Here is an 18,023-nt window from a genome sequence, read left to right on the forward strand (position 1 = left end):
AGTACAGCCTGCTCACTGACTGGCCTGTGGTCAGAGGGTAGCCCATACTTGGCTATCAAGTGATTCAGGGAGGGAAGGAATTAGTTGGCAAGGTACTAAAAATTTATTGTGAAATCCTCAGAACCGTAACAGTCTGCTACAGCTGTTTAACTAATGCAGTCCAGACACTGGGATAAACACCACTGAACGTTTGATACAGTAAATACAGGATCTTTACTGACCACAGTGAGTAGAACTGTCACATTAAAAAGACCAGGCCTCATTATGAATATCCCCATCACTGCACTATGACATTGCACTAATAGACTCACAGCCATTGTCTACAGATCTATTAGTAAGCACACATACTCAACAGCACACAGGAAGAACCCTTGATGGTAAATGAGAGTAGTGCTCTCTCTGCTGCAGGACTGAATCTCAGAGCACAGGCACCTACCGGGAGGTCGTCCCCTCGAAGGACGTTCCCCGACAGGTCCAGGTGTGTGAGCGTGCTGAGCATGGGCTGGTTGGCACTCAGGGACTGGGCAAGAACGTTCACCCCTGAAATGACAGAGAAGGCGATTTAGGAAGAAGCAGGCATGTCTCTAGCCTTTTTGCGTTTTAAAGAGCTTGCAGGCCAACGTGAGATTACGGATCGGTGGGGGGGGGGGGGGGGGATTTGTGACGCCAAGCTGGAGAAGAAGTCAAATCAAGCAGCAATCAGCAAATTCGACTTGCAGCCCAAGATAAGATCCTTCCTCTCATTATAAAGGCATCTATAAATAAGAATGGACTGGATCGAAGCTAAATGGAAATGTCAAACTTTTCCAGGGAGCTACAAAAAACAAAAATAAACAAGGCAAGGCAGTCAGAACAATGTCAAAGAGTTCAAGCATGAATCTGTCATTCTTCCGGTTAAATAACATAATAACATTTAGAGTGTGAGGAGGTGGGGGCATTTTGACATTAGTTTATCAGTGATCTCTGTGTTCAAGAGCCAACACTCAGCAAACTCAACCTGCTCAATATAACCACACAGTCCATTAAACCTGTTCAAGCTGACCACTGTACTCACTGCGCAGTAAACTCAAATGGCTGGAGGCGGCCGCAAACTCAACCTGCTCAAGATGATCATAGAGTTCAGCAAGCTAAGCCTGCAGAAGACGACCACAGTACACACATTTCAGTGAACTGAACTTACAAAAGACTACCACCAGGCATTTTCAACTCTATCTGCTCAAGATTCCCACAGTACTCCATAAACCAAACTTTCTCAAGATAAGAACAGCGCTCAAAACACACAGTCTGTTTAAAATGACAACATCAATTAAAAAACTACAATTAAGGTAAAGTGCAGAGACTGTGTTCATCCTTTCACTGATTGGCTTCTTTATTTGACCCACAAGTTGACCCACATGCGTGTTTGCAGAGAGGCAACACTGATGAATGGAAATCCAAATAACCCTTACTTGCAATATTGATGCGGCAGCCATTAATGCTGAATTTACGATGGCGATAGTAGCAGGGCTCTGTAGAGTCAGGGGGGCATCCCCTGCTGCTAGTGACATTTCTTTGAAGCAACAACTGCCAATCAAGCTGATCTTCTGACAGGCCAACTGCTTAATTAATGCTGATATACTGTATTACTTAGATTTAAAAAAATTATATTTCACTCAACTTTGGTTCCAGTATAATATGAGTACAGTATAATGGCAGAAAGATTCATTATACCGTTTCCATATCTGCCCATTGTTAAAAAAACAGTTTTTATTACATCCATATGGACTGATGTCAATAAACAAATGGTGGGGAACCCCCAGGATCATGGCATACGGGCTGAATGGACATGTACAAATCTACACCATAAATTTACATTCATTGATACTGACCATACATTAATCATCCAAAATTGAAAGTCATTCAAAATACAAACACCGACCTCAAGTAAATAAGGCCTGACGTGAAGTGGTCTTCAGAACGGCAGTGGTTCTCATGAGCTGGGGGGGGGGGAGGCCTGCTCTAAATCACTGCATCAATCAACACCAGCCTTTCAGCACACTCTGAGCATCGCCACGGGGTCAATCAATGAATGTCATCTGACCTGACTGCATTTGGCTCGCACGCTCGAGCCAGTCCAGCAGGACTGAGAGGCTACCAGGAGCGGGGAGGATGAACACAGCTTTAGGAGACTTCACTCATCAAACCTCCAGACAGCCATGCTGAATTCTGACCTCATGCCGATAGGCTGGAGAGGCGGAGTCTGTCAGAGATAAAGTCAATTACGGTTTCTCAGCTGTCTAAAAGTCCACCTAGAGATGGAGAGTTTTTTAGTTGTGTGGGAGACAGTGTCGCGGCCTGTCTTATGGCTGTCTTTTCCTCCAGACAACCTCCAACAGCTGTATTTGTGGCACGTCCTGTGACCTCTCAGAACACTGTAACAAACCCACCAGGCCTCACTCTTGGAGAATATTCACCTCATGGGGACTGATTTTGATTTGCTCAGGGAAGACAGCGCTTCATCGTGTTTTAAGAAAGACGCTGAAATCAGCCAAGGTAGCAGAACCTTTCTTCCTCAGTGTGGTCCCATACTATAATTGTGACACTCTGAGGTGACTCTACTACACTAATACTGTATATGAGACAGTGTACATACTGTAAATGAAATGGCCCCCATCATGCTGAGCTATCTCCAAACGATTCTGTCAGCACGGGCCTCCCTCTTTCCATCTCAATATGAACATGTATGGGACACACAACAGGACAATGTGCTACTGCACTCGGCTAGGACATTACTTTACACATGCATTTTATGTACTCATCCATATTCATTTATTTATTTATTTAATATTGGTAATACATACGCTAGGCTATTTGTAATGCATTTATTTATTGTGTGATGTACTGTTGTTGTATTTGAGAAAAAATTCAGGGAATGTTTTTTGTAAAATAAGGACACCACAATTAATATTGACAAACATCAAGACAAGAAAATAAAAAAAAAAGAATAATCAATACATCAACCAGTCAACTAACCGAACAACCAAAAGATCAGGCAATAAAATTACACTTTATTTCCAAGCAAGGACAATTGCAGTTTCATTCACGGCCACTTCTATACTTAAATCAGGTGTGGAGAGGCTGACGTTTCAGTTCTCCTTTCAGATCCTTCCAGTTTTACTGTTCCTCATTGGGCACCAATGGCCAGCCTGCCACCACCTTAAATTCATTAAACATTTAAGCGCTGCGTCGTAGCTCCTGCTGTGAACAAGCAATCTCTCAGCTCCAAAATAAACGGTTCCTCCGCCTCTCTCATCTCCGAGACACAGAACACCGCCCCTGCTTTTCAAACACATCAATTCTGAGCTAAACAGGGGTCATTAGTGTTCTAATGTGCGCCTGAAACTAAAGCGCAGACACACAAATGACTGGCTATCAATTCATTAGGGGCTATTAACAGCAAGTGGCTTATCGAGGCAAATGGGCATCAATGGGTCGAAAGTCGATCGTTTTAGAGCCGACCTACCGCCATCACGTTCAGCTTTCCCTTTCAGTGCAGGACGGTAGCTAAAACTCTTGAATAAAGAGCAAACAGGTTTGGCATGGTCGGTGCATCACTGGGATCAAAGCCTGATGGCATTGACTGCAGCCAGCAGCTTCGAAGTGTGATGCATAATCACCAGCAATATCCTTCAGGGTTAGGGAGGGCCAGCCGGTTATCGTTTGGCCAGGACGGACATCCCGACTCTCTCAAGGTCGATTGGGCACCCGCAGGCCACCTCATATGAAAGCTTCATATGAAGTGTCTTCCTGTGACTCATGTCTGCACAAACATGGCTATTGGGCTGCATGTACATGAACTAGCAACACAATGTGTAAGCTTTAAATATACAGCTGCACGCATTTCATACCAAGTAACAGTAAGAAACATAGGCTTGCAGCAAATGTGCTGTGAAACAGTACTCTTTCTATAAAATACAGGATTATGTACAGGGCACTAACTTTGAATTATGGATAGAAAGAATGATGGATTTCAAATTCCATTTGGTTCACAGCAAAGAGCCTCTCTATAAAATAGTTTAGTATGTCTTTTCACATTTGAAGCCTATCTACCTCTAATGGATTATATATCCCCAAGTGCTTGAGGTACCATAAAGGTCACAGTCATAGAAAAATATTTAAACCGAGTAAACAATGAATAGAATAAGAAAAAGATACAAAACTCCACAGCACTGTACAATCGGTACAATAATAACACCTTCAGGAAGAATTTGCAGCTTTAATCAGCCTAATTGAAAATCACAATTTACCTTTGGGTGATAATGAGGTTTTGGAGAGATTCAAATGCTTGAGCCCATTTCGCAGTTTGGCAAACTGCACGCTCAGAGAGTACATGCCTGCAGAGAAAACACAAAGATGGCAAATTAGTCATGCCACAAAACCACTGGTGAGAAATCTTCAGGAAGGGAGGATCTGTCACTTCTACTCCACCACATTAAGCACACAATCTTCCATACAGGCAGAAAATTCCAGAACTGCAGCTGAAATTATAAGCCAGTTGAGCTTCTGACCGCTGCCATATGGCCTTCGTAAAGCACACATAACACTTTAAACCCACCTTATTTATACAGGGTAGGCTGCCTGAGCAAGCATGTTCCTTTCCAAGCCCTGTTAATGCCCCACCAAGTAGCCTAACCTGCATGTCTTTGGACTGTGGGAGGAAACTGAAGTACTGAAGCAAAAAACCGACGCAGACACAGGGAGAACATGCACACCACACACGGAAAGGCCCCGGCTGGGATTCTAACTGGGGACTTTCTGTCTGTGAGGTAACACAGCTAACTGCACCACCATGTGATGGCGGACAGAGTGATATGGTGTATAACCTGTAAATGATTAATACCTTTCGTAGCCCTGTTGGATTAAAGGATAAGGAGGAGTGGCTGTGAATCTGTGAGTGACAACAGGGTCACCACAAGAAACTAAAAAGCCTTGGTTTCAAGGGCCTTGGTTTCTTTGTAGGTTAAGGGATGCTGACCATTTGAGAATAGCAGCCATTCCTGACACAGATCTATTTGGCATCTCTCCTCAATGTCAGTCACCCTCCACAGAGCACTCAGCCCCTATTGAAACCCACGTAAATGACCACTTACTTAAGATTTATTTAGGTACTTATCCTGACAGCTGAAATACTTTACCACTGACTACACTGAACTACTGGAAGCTGAAATTATCAAGGTGTTCAGAATAGTATCTTGTGATAGAGTGAGGTGATGTTTTATGTATAAAATGTTGGTATTTGATTATGTGGAGTCTAAATGAGGCAGGCCTCAAACTTACTAAGTGGTTGACAGGCAGGCAGTTACATCCTGTTCAAAATTTCCTGAAATTATTAAAATAAATACAAGGACTCCTGGTATCAACACGGATTTATTGGAATAGAATCAAGCTGCCAACAAATTGAACCGCGAATGAAATGTATCCTGTACTAAATTTATCTTTCTGAAAAAAAGGGAAATAATGGTGAAGAGTACCTGACTCTTCAATAATGTAACTGTCAAATTAATTCTGAAGAAGTTCACTTATAGCCCAAAGACAAATTAAATAATGAAAAAAAAAATAACTAAAGGAAACAGGGTTCATATATTGTTCACCCGGAGGACCTGTCACAATGTATTATAAAATAGGTGCCTTTTTGCAGAATAAAAATTTGTAAGATTAAAATGTGTCAAATCATGTGTCATTTCTGACATTTAATGACAGTATTGAGGGTTTTACCAACTGTAAATACTAATATATAGCAACATAAAAGATCCAGCATGCTATAACTGTAGCAATCAGCCGTGTACTGTATTGCACTAGTCTCAGTAGGAGCACGTGGAGCTGTTCTGAAGCTTTGAGAAGGAGTCCATACCTCTGTCTTCCAGGGAGTTGTTAGCGAGGCTGATGGTGTGAAGTCCTGAGCTAGGATTGATGGCGAGAGCATTGGCCAGCTTCTGTGCAAAATCGCTGCACAGGCAACAGACAATGTTACCAAATACACTTGCAAGAGCTACATACTCCCTACCTTTCCAAAGCACCTATATAAGATCACATCTTATCCAGAGGGATACTCTCAGGATGTGTTACTTTCAGAAATACAAGATAATGACTGCAAAACATTGAATATTTAGTTATTTAATATTCAATCTAAGACAATGAGATACTTATATTGTATAAAATATTCATATTTGGCATTATTTTAAATTCAAGGTGGACATTGTGACAGGCAACAGTTACAAATGTACTGCAGATTATAGTGGCAAAACTCAGGTGATGGTATGAGGTATGATGTGGAAGAAGGACCACAGCAGCCTGTATTATCCAAGCTGGCATAATGAACTTAAGCAGTGATGTCACAACCTGTGCTACAGTAACATCACAGCAGTAGTAGCTACTTGGAAGGACTCACGCTTTCAGTCCAGCATTGTCCAAAACCAGCTCCTCTAGTCGAGTGGACCGGGACACCACTCGCAGAATCTGGTCACACACATCTGCAGACTAATACAAAGAAAACACATACTGTAAGCGCACATGCACATACAAACATGCACACTTGCACACTAACAAGCATACTAACACTTGGTGCACAGGTCTATCCACTCAGAACACACACAACCACAGTAACAGAGTGCAGGTCCTCCTTTTCTATTGAAAACCTTTGAGAGTTCCACACACCTCAGGTACACTAGGCCACAACGCTATTCTCTAGCAAGGAGTCTTTCATAATTTAAAAAACCCGCTTATTTCTTCCTCTAAAACACAGATTTTTGGTATTCACTGTGTGATTTGAAGTCTAGTATTCCCAGCACCTCTTGTAATGCCAGCAGATCTCTCACACAGTGGAAACTAAATGGGCATTCTAAGTCAGCCATTTGACCTCCTCCGCGCTTCATTCTGAACCACCATCGCACTCCATTACCACTGGCTCACTGAAATAATTGGCACCTCAGAGAGCCACGCTACTTTGAACCTTTCTCCACTCGCAAATGGCGTCTTTTCCCCCTTCTCTGCCTCCAGGAGCCACCAAAAAAGCCTGAGCTGTCCATCAAGCTATTTGTCTGCCTGTCAGCATTTGGGGGTGGTTGTAATGAAATAACCTCACCCCCACCCCTATTGCCTCACATTCCCATGGTGCCGTACGTCACTGGTTTTGCAATGAAAAAAAAACGCTGCAAGGTTTTGCGGGGAATCGTTTCTCCCATGTCAAAGTAACCAATGAAACGGCCATAAATTAAACTGATGCCAAAGGGGAAAAACATATTGGGCTAAATTTTATAGATAAGAATTATACCGTCAAAACCGCACTGGCAGATGAGTGTCTCGCACTGTTCAGCACTTTCTCTTTGTCCGGTCATTGGTCACCACACACTGACCGATCTCATTCTGCTAAACCACAACGCAGGCGTTTTCTCACTTCCTCTGAGAGGTATCAGTATATCTCGCTGAAAGCACTTCTTCACGAGGCCGATGCTTCTCATTCGCAGTCCTCTGAGCGTGCCCGAACGGGCCCCCGCCGCGTTACGCTGTGTGAAATTCCTGCAGAGCTCGAGGAGCCGCGTCGCCGCCGCCCGCAGACTGCGGGCGTGGCGCTTCCCTCAGACCCGCCATACCGCAGCCCCTGTGTCAGCAAACACCCCTCTCTCATCACACCCCGCTCCACCCACGCAGGGCAAGAAACTGCACACGGCACCTCGACTCCAGCACCTTATTTCAGTATCTACTGAACAGCCTTTCACTCCTGTGTGACAACACTTTCACCAGCTTAGAGATCTACTCTAGAGCTAGTATCAGGAGAAACTCAACCGTACATCAGACTTTTATCAGGGTTTTTTTTTTTCCTCAAAGTCCTGAAGCAGGCTCTGTGAAGAGGGTGCTGAGAGAATATAAAGTGATTTTCCATGATCCAAGATGGCTGCTGATGTACCGAACCACCGGCCACTGCGCAGTGGCTGAGGAAAGTTCCCCCAAAAAGAGGAGTATAATGGGGCAACCATCAGGAGTAAAACTCCAATCTGAGCCCATGACAGAGTTGAAAAGATTAAATAGTTGATACGGGAAGTTAAAATACCTTACACATACACATCTAGTCTGACAAAAGCCTCCGATAGGTCGAATCGTTGATTAGTAATACTACAAAGAACCAGATGGAGTTATAATGGTTATAGTGTTACATTATTATTGCCGATTTGGTAATCGAAGGCTGGCTGGAACAAGAGCACACATATGACACAAACAGCCCTCATCACTAAGGTAATTAGCAAACCACACAATTTCATAACTCGAAGTGTCTACAGTAATGAGATTGAGCAAAAAAAAAAAACATGAAACATACCAGTTTGCAATCCTTGGCGGAGAGCTTTGTGAACCACTGGTTAAGTTCCAGAACAGCAATGATGGCCACTAAATCCCTGTCATGTTGAAACAGACACTGACAGTCAGAAAAACAGCCAATCCTTTCGTCTCTCATTGATATCTCAAAAATATATCACCAAGAGTTTTTTGTTCTTCATTTGATGCTTGGAAAGCACACCAATACAACTCTACCAGTGTTCATATGAGCCCATCAGGGATAAAATATACTCTAACAGAGTTGATTTCACACTGGACAGTTTCCTGTGCATAGGAACTATATGTTATAAAGTTTGCTCATTTATTCAGTGAGTACACTAGGGAGTTACCTGTTTTCAAGATGAATAAAATCCTGTAGGTTTAATTCCCGGGTGTCATGGGTTAAATAGATTGTATCCACATCCTGTTTGTAACATAGGAATACACAGACCAGAAAAACAGTCATTAAGCCACTCAACTTGAAAGATCAAATTTTACTGTAAATTCTATGTACAACAACACACTTCTAAGATCAAGTAAAAGGAAAAAGCCTACATACACAAACAGGCATACCTCTAAAGCAGGAGTAATGATTTAAAAACAATATAGACAGTTGAAGTGAAATCTACACATTTACAGAAATGTATATATACTTAGTATACATACCCCTAAAGCATGCAGCATGTTTAAGGCCTTCATTAATAGTAATATATTTTTTTCCTTTTAAGTACCAGATATGAGAAAAATAAACCTGTCTTGCCCTCCAAACTTGTAAGAGCTAGCTAGCACTGTTGTGCATCAATTGATGTGGAAGGCTGTCGATCTGATTTGAATTTTTCATGGCTATCCTGGAGTATACCCTTAAGCTCCATTTCCTTCAAAGGCTACGATAACTTCTTTCATTGAAAAAAAGCATGGCCAGATTCAATGGCCTGCAACCACAACAATGTTTCAGCTGAGAGAGAAGCAGTGGAAACAAGTAACGCAGATACAAACCCATTGCACTTCTTCCCGGTAGGGCAGTCCCAGCCAGTCACAGACACACATGTACGTATGCGAGAAGCCACCTAGGGGGGGCGGTCAGGTGGACAAACAAATAGAAACGCAGACAGACAAGCAGGAATCAATGACTGCGGTCTTAATACACTGCTGTTCAGGTCACATAGTTCATAATGAAATCATCCACGAGAGTGCCCGATAACAAAGACCACTCACGGAAAGGCCTGTTTTAAACCCACTGGTACTAACGTCCCCTGGAAATATCACTGCTCTGATCCCTGATCCGAATCTGCATTTTTTCAGCAACCTTGTTTACTCTAAATCATGATAGGTTTTGACAACATATTCATAAGTGCAAGCAAAATGTGAAACTATAAGTGCTGTGGAATCCTGTAATGAATACAAATGAGGCTGTCTTGATCACCTATAAACGGTAGATTAAGAGAAATGATGTAATAAAATGTCTTTAGATAAAAGCTATGCTAACACAAATAATGCATATTTTATGCACGTCTACCACATTCATATATGAAGGACATTAAGGAATGTATTAGCTATAATAATTCAACTATGACAACAAAGTAAATATGGATGTTTGTGGCAAGAATTTTAAAAATCTCATCGCTTGGCCATATTGAGACCATGGTTCACATCCGGTATTCACAGGGGGTGTTGCACGGTGGATAATGGACTGCATTTATATAGCGCTTTTGCAGGGTAATGAGAACGGTCAATACCGCACGGCCCCGGTTCTGGAACATTCTGGCTCTCCCATAGCGCCTGCAGGTTGGAAAGCCGCTCCGGAGGTTCCATTACCAGCTTCTTCATCACCTTCCTGTTCACAAACCAACACAAAGGCTCCATTATCATTCAGACACACCACCGACGTTCACTTCTTCTTTCTCCCCCAGACAAGCAGAGAGGACTGTCAGAACGCCACGTCTTTGCTGTTAACGACAGTGTTTATGAACCAGCAAATTTCCTGCTGGCTGCACAGAAAATGGTCAGCAGAGAACAACACCATGCCATCGCACTGCAGTCATAGTGCAAGAATGAGGCCCCATACGAAAAACAACATGTGTTGTTCCAGCCTCTCTTCATTTGCAACTTAGCCTGGTGTCATATATAATATAGCCCAAAAAAAGGCCAGGACTTACAGTGCACACATGGAAAACTTAAAGAATTTTCAATTAAGCAGTTGCTCTTTACTTCTGCCACTGTGAAATGAAATCATTATGGAAGGTCTGATTGTTCCTTGTAAAGGCTTCAAGCTGTAAGGCAGTGGAGAGACAAGCCAGAGACCTCTGTGCGCAGATAATGTTCCTAGCTCCGAGTGCTCAATTAAACCTCACAATCTTGTCACGCCACAAGGGTCAGAATTAAGTGTTCCCCTGAGACACACGTTAAGGTTACATTCCATTACATTCTCCCTCTGCCTTGCTAGAAGTGCAGAGAGCACTGAAGCTCCATACACCATCAATGCCCTGTGGACCCACATTCTAAGGACAGCCATGTCAAACTGAGACAGGAAACTAAGTGCTGCTGCCGTGGCGAGCACACATTATGAGGGAACGACACTTCAGATGGCAACAATAAGGCACATCATGGTGGACCTCCTGCTGCAATGCATCACTATGTGAGAAACCCAACCATATTGCTTCACATACCTGTGTCCTAAACAGGGACATCTAGAACAGGGACATCAAATCTTATCTGAAAAGCCTTGATGTGGGTGCAGTTTTTCGTTTTAGCCAAGCTATAAGACACCTGATTCTATTTATAACTCCTCATTACCTTGTTCTGAACCTGGATCCCAACGGGACTGACGGGATCCCAAACTGTAAAAAAAAATCTGAGCTCTGCTGGAATATCCAGGCAGCAGTTGTTGAACAGAACAGCATTGTGATTTTACAGCATCCAGCACATGATCCCGTGCTAACCACAGCCATTCAGGGACAGAGGGCCTGGACCCCACACACAGACGCCTCTCTCACAGCGCGGCGGGAGAGCGGGAGGGATGACCTACAGAGCGGGCAGGCCGGGGCAGATCCTCTGCTGACAGCCGCCTATGTGGCCCACCACCTCGTCCACATCCTCAGCGGAGCCCAGCTTCATGGACAGCAGGCCCCTGTCATGCTCCACCACCAGCTGAGAGAGGCGAGAAGCATAACTGTCAAACTGTCTCACGGCCCAGCATTTCAAATCAGGAAAGCTCTGCCTCTCGCACGAAATGCTGGGGGAAAATACTGGAAGCAATGAGACACTTTTTTGCCAGTGGTTTTGAAGGTTTATGGAACAGGAAAGTTGAGAAATACTGTGCTGAGTTTTCTTAGTTTAGTTTTTAATTGAAACTTTTCTAAAGACCCAACTTTAATTACTTTCCACACAGATGTTCGGAAATGGTATCGGAATGAATGTAATTAAAGTTTTGTGTTTTCAAGCTCTTAACTAATAAAGTACCATTCTCTGTGAATCTTGGGGACTGTATCAATGCCATCGGTCAACAACAAGCCAGCCAAATCACTAGTCAGGAAATCTGCAGACTTTCCAGTCTCTTCGACAGGCTTCCTGACCAATATAATCCTATGGTTGCCTTGAGTCTTTGCTTTGCAATGACCTGACTTAGGCAATACTGACTGAGTGCAACAGGTGGCTACCGGTGTTGTCTATGTAATCATGTCATTCAAAAGGGATTTTAATTTACATCATACACCTAGCAGAGATCTATATTGCATATGATATTGCAAGCCACAGCCATGAGGATGAGTGGATTCGTGACAGGAAAGATTATTTTTTAAGCATGGTGTGATCTTGGCTAAAAAAATGTCAAAGTGAGTGGAATCACACAAAATCTTATTTCTTATTTAAGGCAGGTGGCCTGCAATAAGCCTGCAATTTTATATTCCAAAATTAAGAGCCATTTGTGAAATAATAAAAAAAAATTGTGATTATGTGGAAAAAACATGAGAAAAAAAAACAAGCTTTTCATTTCACAGGCAAGTTATTTGAAAAACCCTATGATAAAATCTGATTAAATCTGTAACTATCCAGCTGCTAGCCAGACAAGTTATGAATTAGAAGTAGGCCATTTTTCCATTATTTACTGTTGCATCTCTGCCATTATTTACAAAATATACTACCCATACTTTGTTATTATGCTACATCCCCAATGCTGCTTATAGAAATCACAAATATATCAACACATTGTTCACATACATCATTTAATTAATATAGATACACTTTGAAATGTCATGCACAAATAGGGGAATCCAAATTGGTTGAAATTAGTGATGAATGGCTGAAAGAAAGAACCAGTACTACTGCCATGTTTGTCCAAAGCTAATGTGTAAATATTACGCTAAATATTTTTGTGATAGATTTTCTGATGTGAGTGATTTGTTTCAATGGAATAAGTGATTTTGTGATGATTTTCAAATGAGTGCAGCTCTCATTGCTGACCTACCTGGTTGGGTTTACTGCAGGTGATTCCATTTATCTCCAGATAATTGAAACTATGTTCCACCTGAAGCAGACAAAGGGAGTATTATCACATCAGGGCATGACATCATTGCACAGCATGGCGTGGTCTGGCATGGTACAGTATAGCATGGGGGCACAGGGGGGGCGGTGCCATCATCTCCCAGTTCGGCGGTCCAAGATTCTGCCTCTAACAGACCCACAGGAACCCAAAAGAAGTGTCAACATGTGCAAAACATATCTTCATCTTCAAAAAAGAAATGCCTGGATTTGATCGGAATTCAACCATCAAAAGTCGGTGGGAATCTCAGAATTACAAACTGGCTAAAATGATAAGGTCGTCACTATTATGGATAAGGCTGTCAAAGTAGAACACTTGACATTAAGAGGAGAGTGTGGGAGAGAATACGCATAACAGCATGATGGAACAGGCTAAATTAACTGTATAACTGCACTTGAGATCTCTGCATTAAATTTGTTTACACTGCGGAAGGGGTTTTATCAGATGACAGTCAAATGCAACTTCAAGATGATATAATACAGAAAGATATCACCCAATAATGATCAACATCACCATCTGTTGTATTTACATGGGCACACAAATATAATGAGCTAGTAAATCAGGAAATATAAGAACAAGTATTGCAGACACATATGCTGTATCATAAGATATGTATTCCAGGTCTGAATAATTTAAAAAGGTCCAGCATATTTGAACAAACCCTCACACCCAAAAGAGGATGAGCTACATTCCTTGTGATAATGTTTAAACTAAAACTAAAAATATGCATATAAAACCTTTTATTTCTTCATTTGTTTGCATCATCAATCCATTCGCACCTGCATTTGCTTCAGCCACACATATTCCATACGTGCAGCATTAAGACGCACAAATGAGCATGCACAGGCATGAGCGTACGCGCACAGCTGGCATGCTGGAGAGCGAGCGAGGCCAAGCTACAGGAGGACGCCTCCCTTCCTGCGAGGGTAGAGTTTCGAGATGGGCTCGGCTCCTGTGCGCTTCCACTGTGAGCTCCCGCTACCCTCCGGCCTGCTTCCAGCCAGACAGGCGGAAGGGCCATTTACATACTGCACGTAGCAGGACCGCTGGGGCTGGTGTCAGCCTTTTCATTTTAATTCACAGCACCAGCGTCTGCTGTATTCATGTTTCCTGTCTCACTTGCGAAGAAACCTCACCTGAGGGACAGCCAATGAAAACTGACCGTCATTTCCCATTTCCCAGCACCGACATTGCATTAAGTGCATTAAGCATGTCACATTAATATTCAAACTGTCCCTGAGAAATGTGTTAATATCAATACCTAAATAACTTATTAGCTGCAGACTCTGTTCTCTCGCTTGCTGTTTAATTCATTCATTCACTCATTATTTATCTAATCAGTCTTGATTCCTGGTAGAAGCATTGCCAATTCTGATTCCTCCGGTAGATGTTTGTGTCTATTTACTTCCCACAATATTGTTCCTCTATGAAATATACATGGTGCAGTTTATTATTTTACCTTGTTTTGTCATTTTTTCATGAAGTATTTCACACTGCAGTGTATTACAGTTTGTACTGTTTTAAGAATACCAGCACAAATTAGCATTGTTTTTTGCTTGGTATGTACTGAGGAGGGAAGATAAATCCACCTCCAGCCCGATGCTAGCCTGATGTTTACCCACAATGCATCTGCAAGCAGTGCCTGTGGGAAAGCGAAAGCAGGAGAAAAGACGCAATGGAGACTTTGCCCTGTAATGACCCCATGGAGCAGTGGAAAACACCGAGGGAAAGTGCCAGGACCTGTCTCAAGGCCAGGAGCCGTTTCAAACGGAATCCGCCATTTTCACGTACAGGCAGAGGCGTGCCCAGAGATTTACTGCGAAAACATTTGAAAATGGATCCGCGTTGAGCGTCTAGATTTACAAAGGCGTGCCGAGGGCCAGCAGCAGATAAGCTGCTGTGCTGTTTTAAGAAGAAACGGAAGAAACGCTGCTCGGTTCTTATGCGATTGTGGAAGCAAAATCAATTTTTCAGACATTTCCACTTATTGTTGCTAAATGTTATTTCTGTGGGTCATTCTTTGCTCACCTTTGTGAATAAACACAATATTTGATTAAAGGCATAGTTCAATTTCCTGGGGTTTTCTTATGTTATTTCAGTTTTAGTGCATGTTTTCGCTTTTTCTACGCGATGAAAGGTATTTTATATAATTACAAAAGTTTATGAAGACCTGCCAGCTTTAAAGTGGCAATTATGCAAAGCAATTACATCCAATAAGACTTCACAAATGAGTTTGAATTCATTAAGTCTGAGCTCATTGAGATGAGCGGTGAAGGGAGAGCAGCAGCAGGCACCGCAGATAGGCCGCAGAGCTGGAGCTCCACTAATGTACTGTACAGATCAGAATGAGCTGAGGCTGGCATCCGGACAGACTGGGAAGCGGCAGCACGCGCAAGGTCAGCAAGGTCACCGCGCCGTCACTGGGTCACGACCCAATCACTCCAAATCATTAGCCCCAGCGGGCACTCGAAGGAGGGGGGGCACAGAGGGTGGGCGTTCAGGCACACGCACACACATAAACCCTGGTGTCAAAAAAACTACACCTGGGCAGGACTTCTACAAGACCCCATTCACCCTGGAGAGGAGCATTTGAGCATGAGTCAGTTCACCTGGAATGTCTGCAAACAGTGTGCCTCCGCAATCACTGATAAGCTAGTGTCAAAAAAAATCATTTCCATTCCAGCCTTTCAGTAAAGTTCTGAAAATAGGATGGTACAAAAAAATGCATTCAAGTTAAAACAAGCTAAACTAAATTGATACAACGATTAATGATTTATTTTCATGTAGATCAAATGGGAATACCAGTTACGGCACACACCATCCCTGGAGCCACATATCGTTATCGTTGTACTACCCGGTGTTGACTGATTTATAATACGTGATAAAGCCACACATTCTTTAAGCGGATTCTGTGTGGATGATGAACGGCCGTGCCGTCTGACTTACCTTTGCAGGGATTCGAGCGGTCAGCAGGTAGGCCCGATGGGAGGCCAGGGCCTGGAGGAGACAGAGAAAGGGTTTACTGCAGCAGCACGAGAAGCACATATCAGAAACCAGCCTGAGGCTAATCAGCTGGGCCAAACTGATACCAGGAAGTGCGTGGTAAATGGGTCAATACTAAAGAGGTCAGATTCTGTTAGTAAGATCCTCAGAGACTCCGAAAAATAAATACACGGGCATTACAGACCACCCCCTTTGTGGTAAAAAGCCCCAATGGTATGTTTCGCAAATAAACCGCACAGCTGTGATGAAATCAGGCTAAAATCAGGTTAGCATGCCAAGAATCTGATCTCATAGTTTTCGCAAGGTTGGCTAATGGCGTGGCTGAAAGAAATTCTCTGGGGATGCGATTCAATCCTCCCACATTTTAGCTCGGCTTGAACTTCCACAGTCTTCTTTTTCACCTCCTGCAACTCTTTTGAAACTTAAGGGCATATGTGTGGTGAAGTGGTTAGGTAATAGGACAAGGAACCAGAAAGGTGTGGGTTTGAAACCCATGGCTCACAGTGGGCATACCCTCAAGCAAGGCTCATAAGAAGTATTCAGCTGAATTAATGAATAGCGACAAAATACACACAGACAAATCATTCCTTTGGAAAGAGAGAAACTATTTTTACTTAAAGATCGCACCCGAGGTCACAAAGGTCTTTGATCCTCAGAGCACACACATGCCCAATGTATTTCCAATGTCTCTCCGGTCATATGAGACTACAGGATTCGGAGCACCAGCTGTGGGAGCCTGGGGGAAATTCCCAAGAATCATTCGCTTGTTTTGCCATTACGTCATCTGAAAAAAGACATGAGTACCCCGGTGCAGACCGCAGCATTCTCAGGCTGACCGTTCGGTTTGTTTGGACTCAGGCACATTCAAAGTCAGCCCACGCAAGGGTCTGTGGGAGGAGGAGGGGGAGGGAGGAGAGAGAGGGCAAGAGGAACACAGCTCGGGCTATAAACGGGGCCTGCCTTAAGTAGCGCTCAGCAATCTATCAGCAGACACGCGCGCGACGATTCAGGGTCAGTTCCTCTGCGTTCAAGCACGATGCCGTATAATCTGAACCCACCGCTCGCACGTGTCTCCAGGAGCTCACAGAGAGGCCATGGAGTGGACTTCAAAGCGCCAGCTGCACCGTACGCACTCCATCACCTGCGCTCCCTGCCACCGGAAACCCAGCCCGAACGGATCGCCCGGATCGTCTTATTGATTCATTGATCGGTAAAGCCTCTTAAGAGCCGCAGTTTTGCAGAGTCACCCCTTCTCAGGTTCAGTACTGTTGACTCCAATGCCCGAAAATAACCCAGTGGAGAATACCCTTCATTGATTGTAAATCAGGAGCATTGAGAGATACTCTGCCAAAAATGAAGGATGAAGTATGGTGCCATATAGAAACAAGTCTCTTGTTTCCTCGTTTTTAGTATTTGCACATTATTAACAAGAGAAACAACCATCATTAAAAAAGGATTAGAGCCTGTTTTTACTTGAAAATGCATGGGTGGATAGATGAACATAGCAGTTCACTACCAGGGGAATGGCTGGATACTTTCCTGAACCTGGACATCCCTCCATATCTTTTTCTCTATTTATGTGGGTTATCCTGCAATAGACCTGGACATGCACTTACGTATTTATGAAGGTAATCATAGTAACTAGGAGAACTCCCTCCAGAAGACTCCTTCAATAGTGAAGTCCTGTCCCGGATTTGAACCCATGACCATGTCCACACTGAAGTACCCTAACCACTGTGGCACTTTTAGCACAGCTAAAGCCTCTGTTGTGGGATTTCCAGTGGTTCAACTGTCTTGCGCAATATAGAGAAAAAAAGGACATGACATCATGAGTTTTTTCAATCTGCTGACTAAAACTGGATCTGCTGTTGTTTTCCATCTGTAGCAATGCCACCGGTTCCCTTTCTACACCACAGCCTACTGCACCAGCTCCCTTTCCCCATGTTTCACTGCAAAAAATTCATATTTCAACCGTTCATTTATGCGATTTGCAGACCAGACAGATTACATTCAGCACAGCAGAACATTCGGTCTGATAGATTTAACAGATCATCCGCCTCTGAGAATCGCAGATTTTTAGTAGTTTTCCTGATGGTCAAAATTCTGGTGGGAAAGTAGCTTCTACCAGGTGGCTGCA

At 43.2% G+C, this 18,023-nt stretch overlaps 1 protein-coding gene across 2 annotated transcripts in view; it reads right to left on the reverse strand.

The window, feature by feature from the left end:
• LOC118233823 (F-actin-uncapping protein LRRC16A-like) overlaps positions 1-18,023 on the reverse strand; it is a 65,012-nt gene that overhangs the window by 29,709 nt on the left and 17,280 nt on the right. For both annotated transcript variants that reach the window (XM_035429811.1, XM_035429810.1), the window contains exons 3-13: positions 15,830-15,880; positions 12,809-12,868; positions 11,372-11,493; positions 10,083-10,180; positions 9,343-9,413; positions 8,697-8,770; positions 8,351-8,426; positions 6,428-6,516; positions 5,891-5,985; positions 4,287-4,373; positions 437-540 (exon numbers count right to left, since the gene is read on the reverse strand). In XM_035429811.1, the coding sequence (XP_035285702.1) occupies positions 437-540; positions 4,287-4,373; positions 5,891-5,985; positions 6,428-6,516; positions 8,351-8,426; positions 8,697-8,770; positions 9,343-9,413; positions 10,083-10,180; positions 11,372-11,493; positions 12,809-12,868; positions 15,830-15,880 (927 nt within the window). The remainder of the gene's footprint in view (positions 1-436; positions 541-4,286; positions 4,374-5,890; positions 5,986-6,427; positions 6,517-8,350; positions 8,427-8,696; positions 8,771-9,342; positions 9,414-10,082; positions 10,181-11,371; positions 11,494-12,808; positions 12,869-15,829; positions 15,881-18,023) is intronic.

This window comes from Anguilla anguilla, chromosome 8 (assembly GCF_013347855.1).
Source record: "Anguilla anguilla isolate fAngAng1 chromosome 8, fAngAng1.pri, whole genome shotgun sequence".
NCBI lineage: Eukaryota > Metazoa > Chordata > Actinopteri > Anguilliformes > Anguillidae > Anguilla > Anguilla anguilla.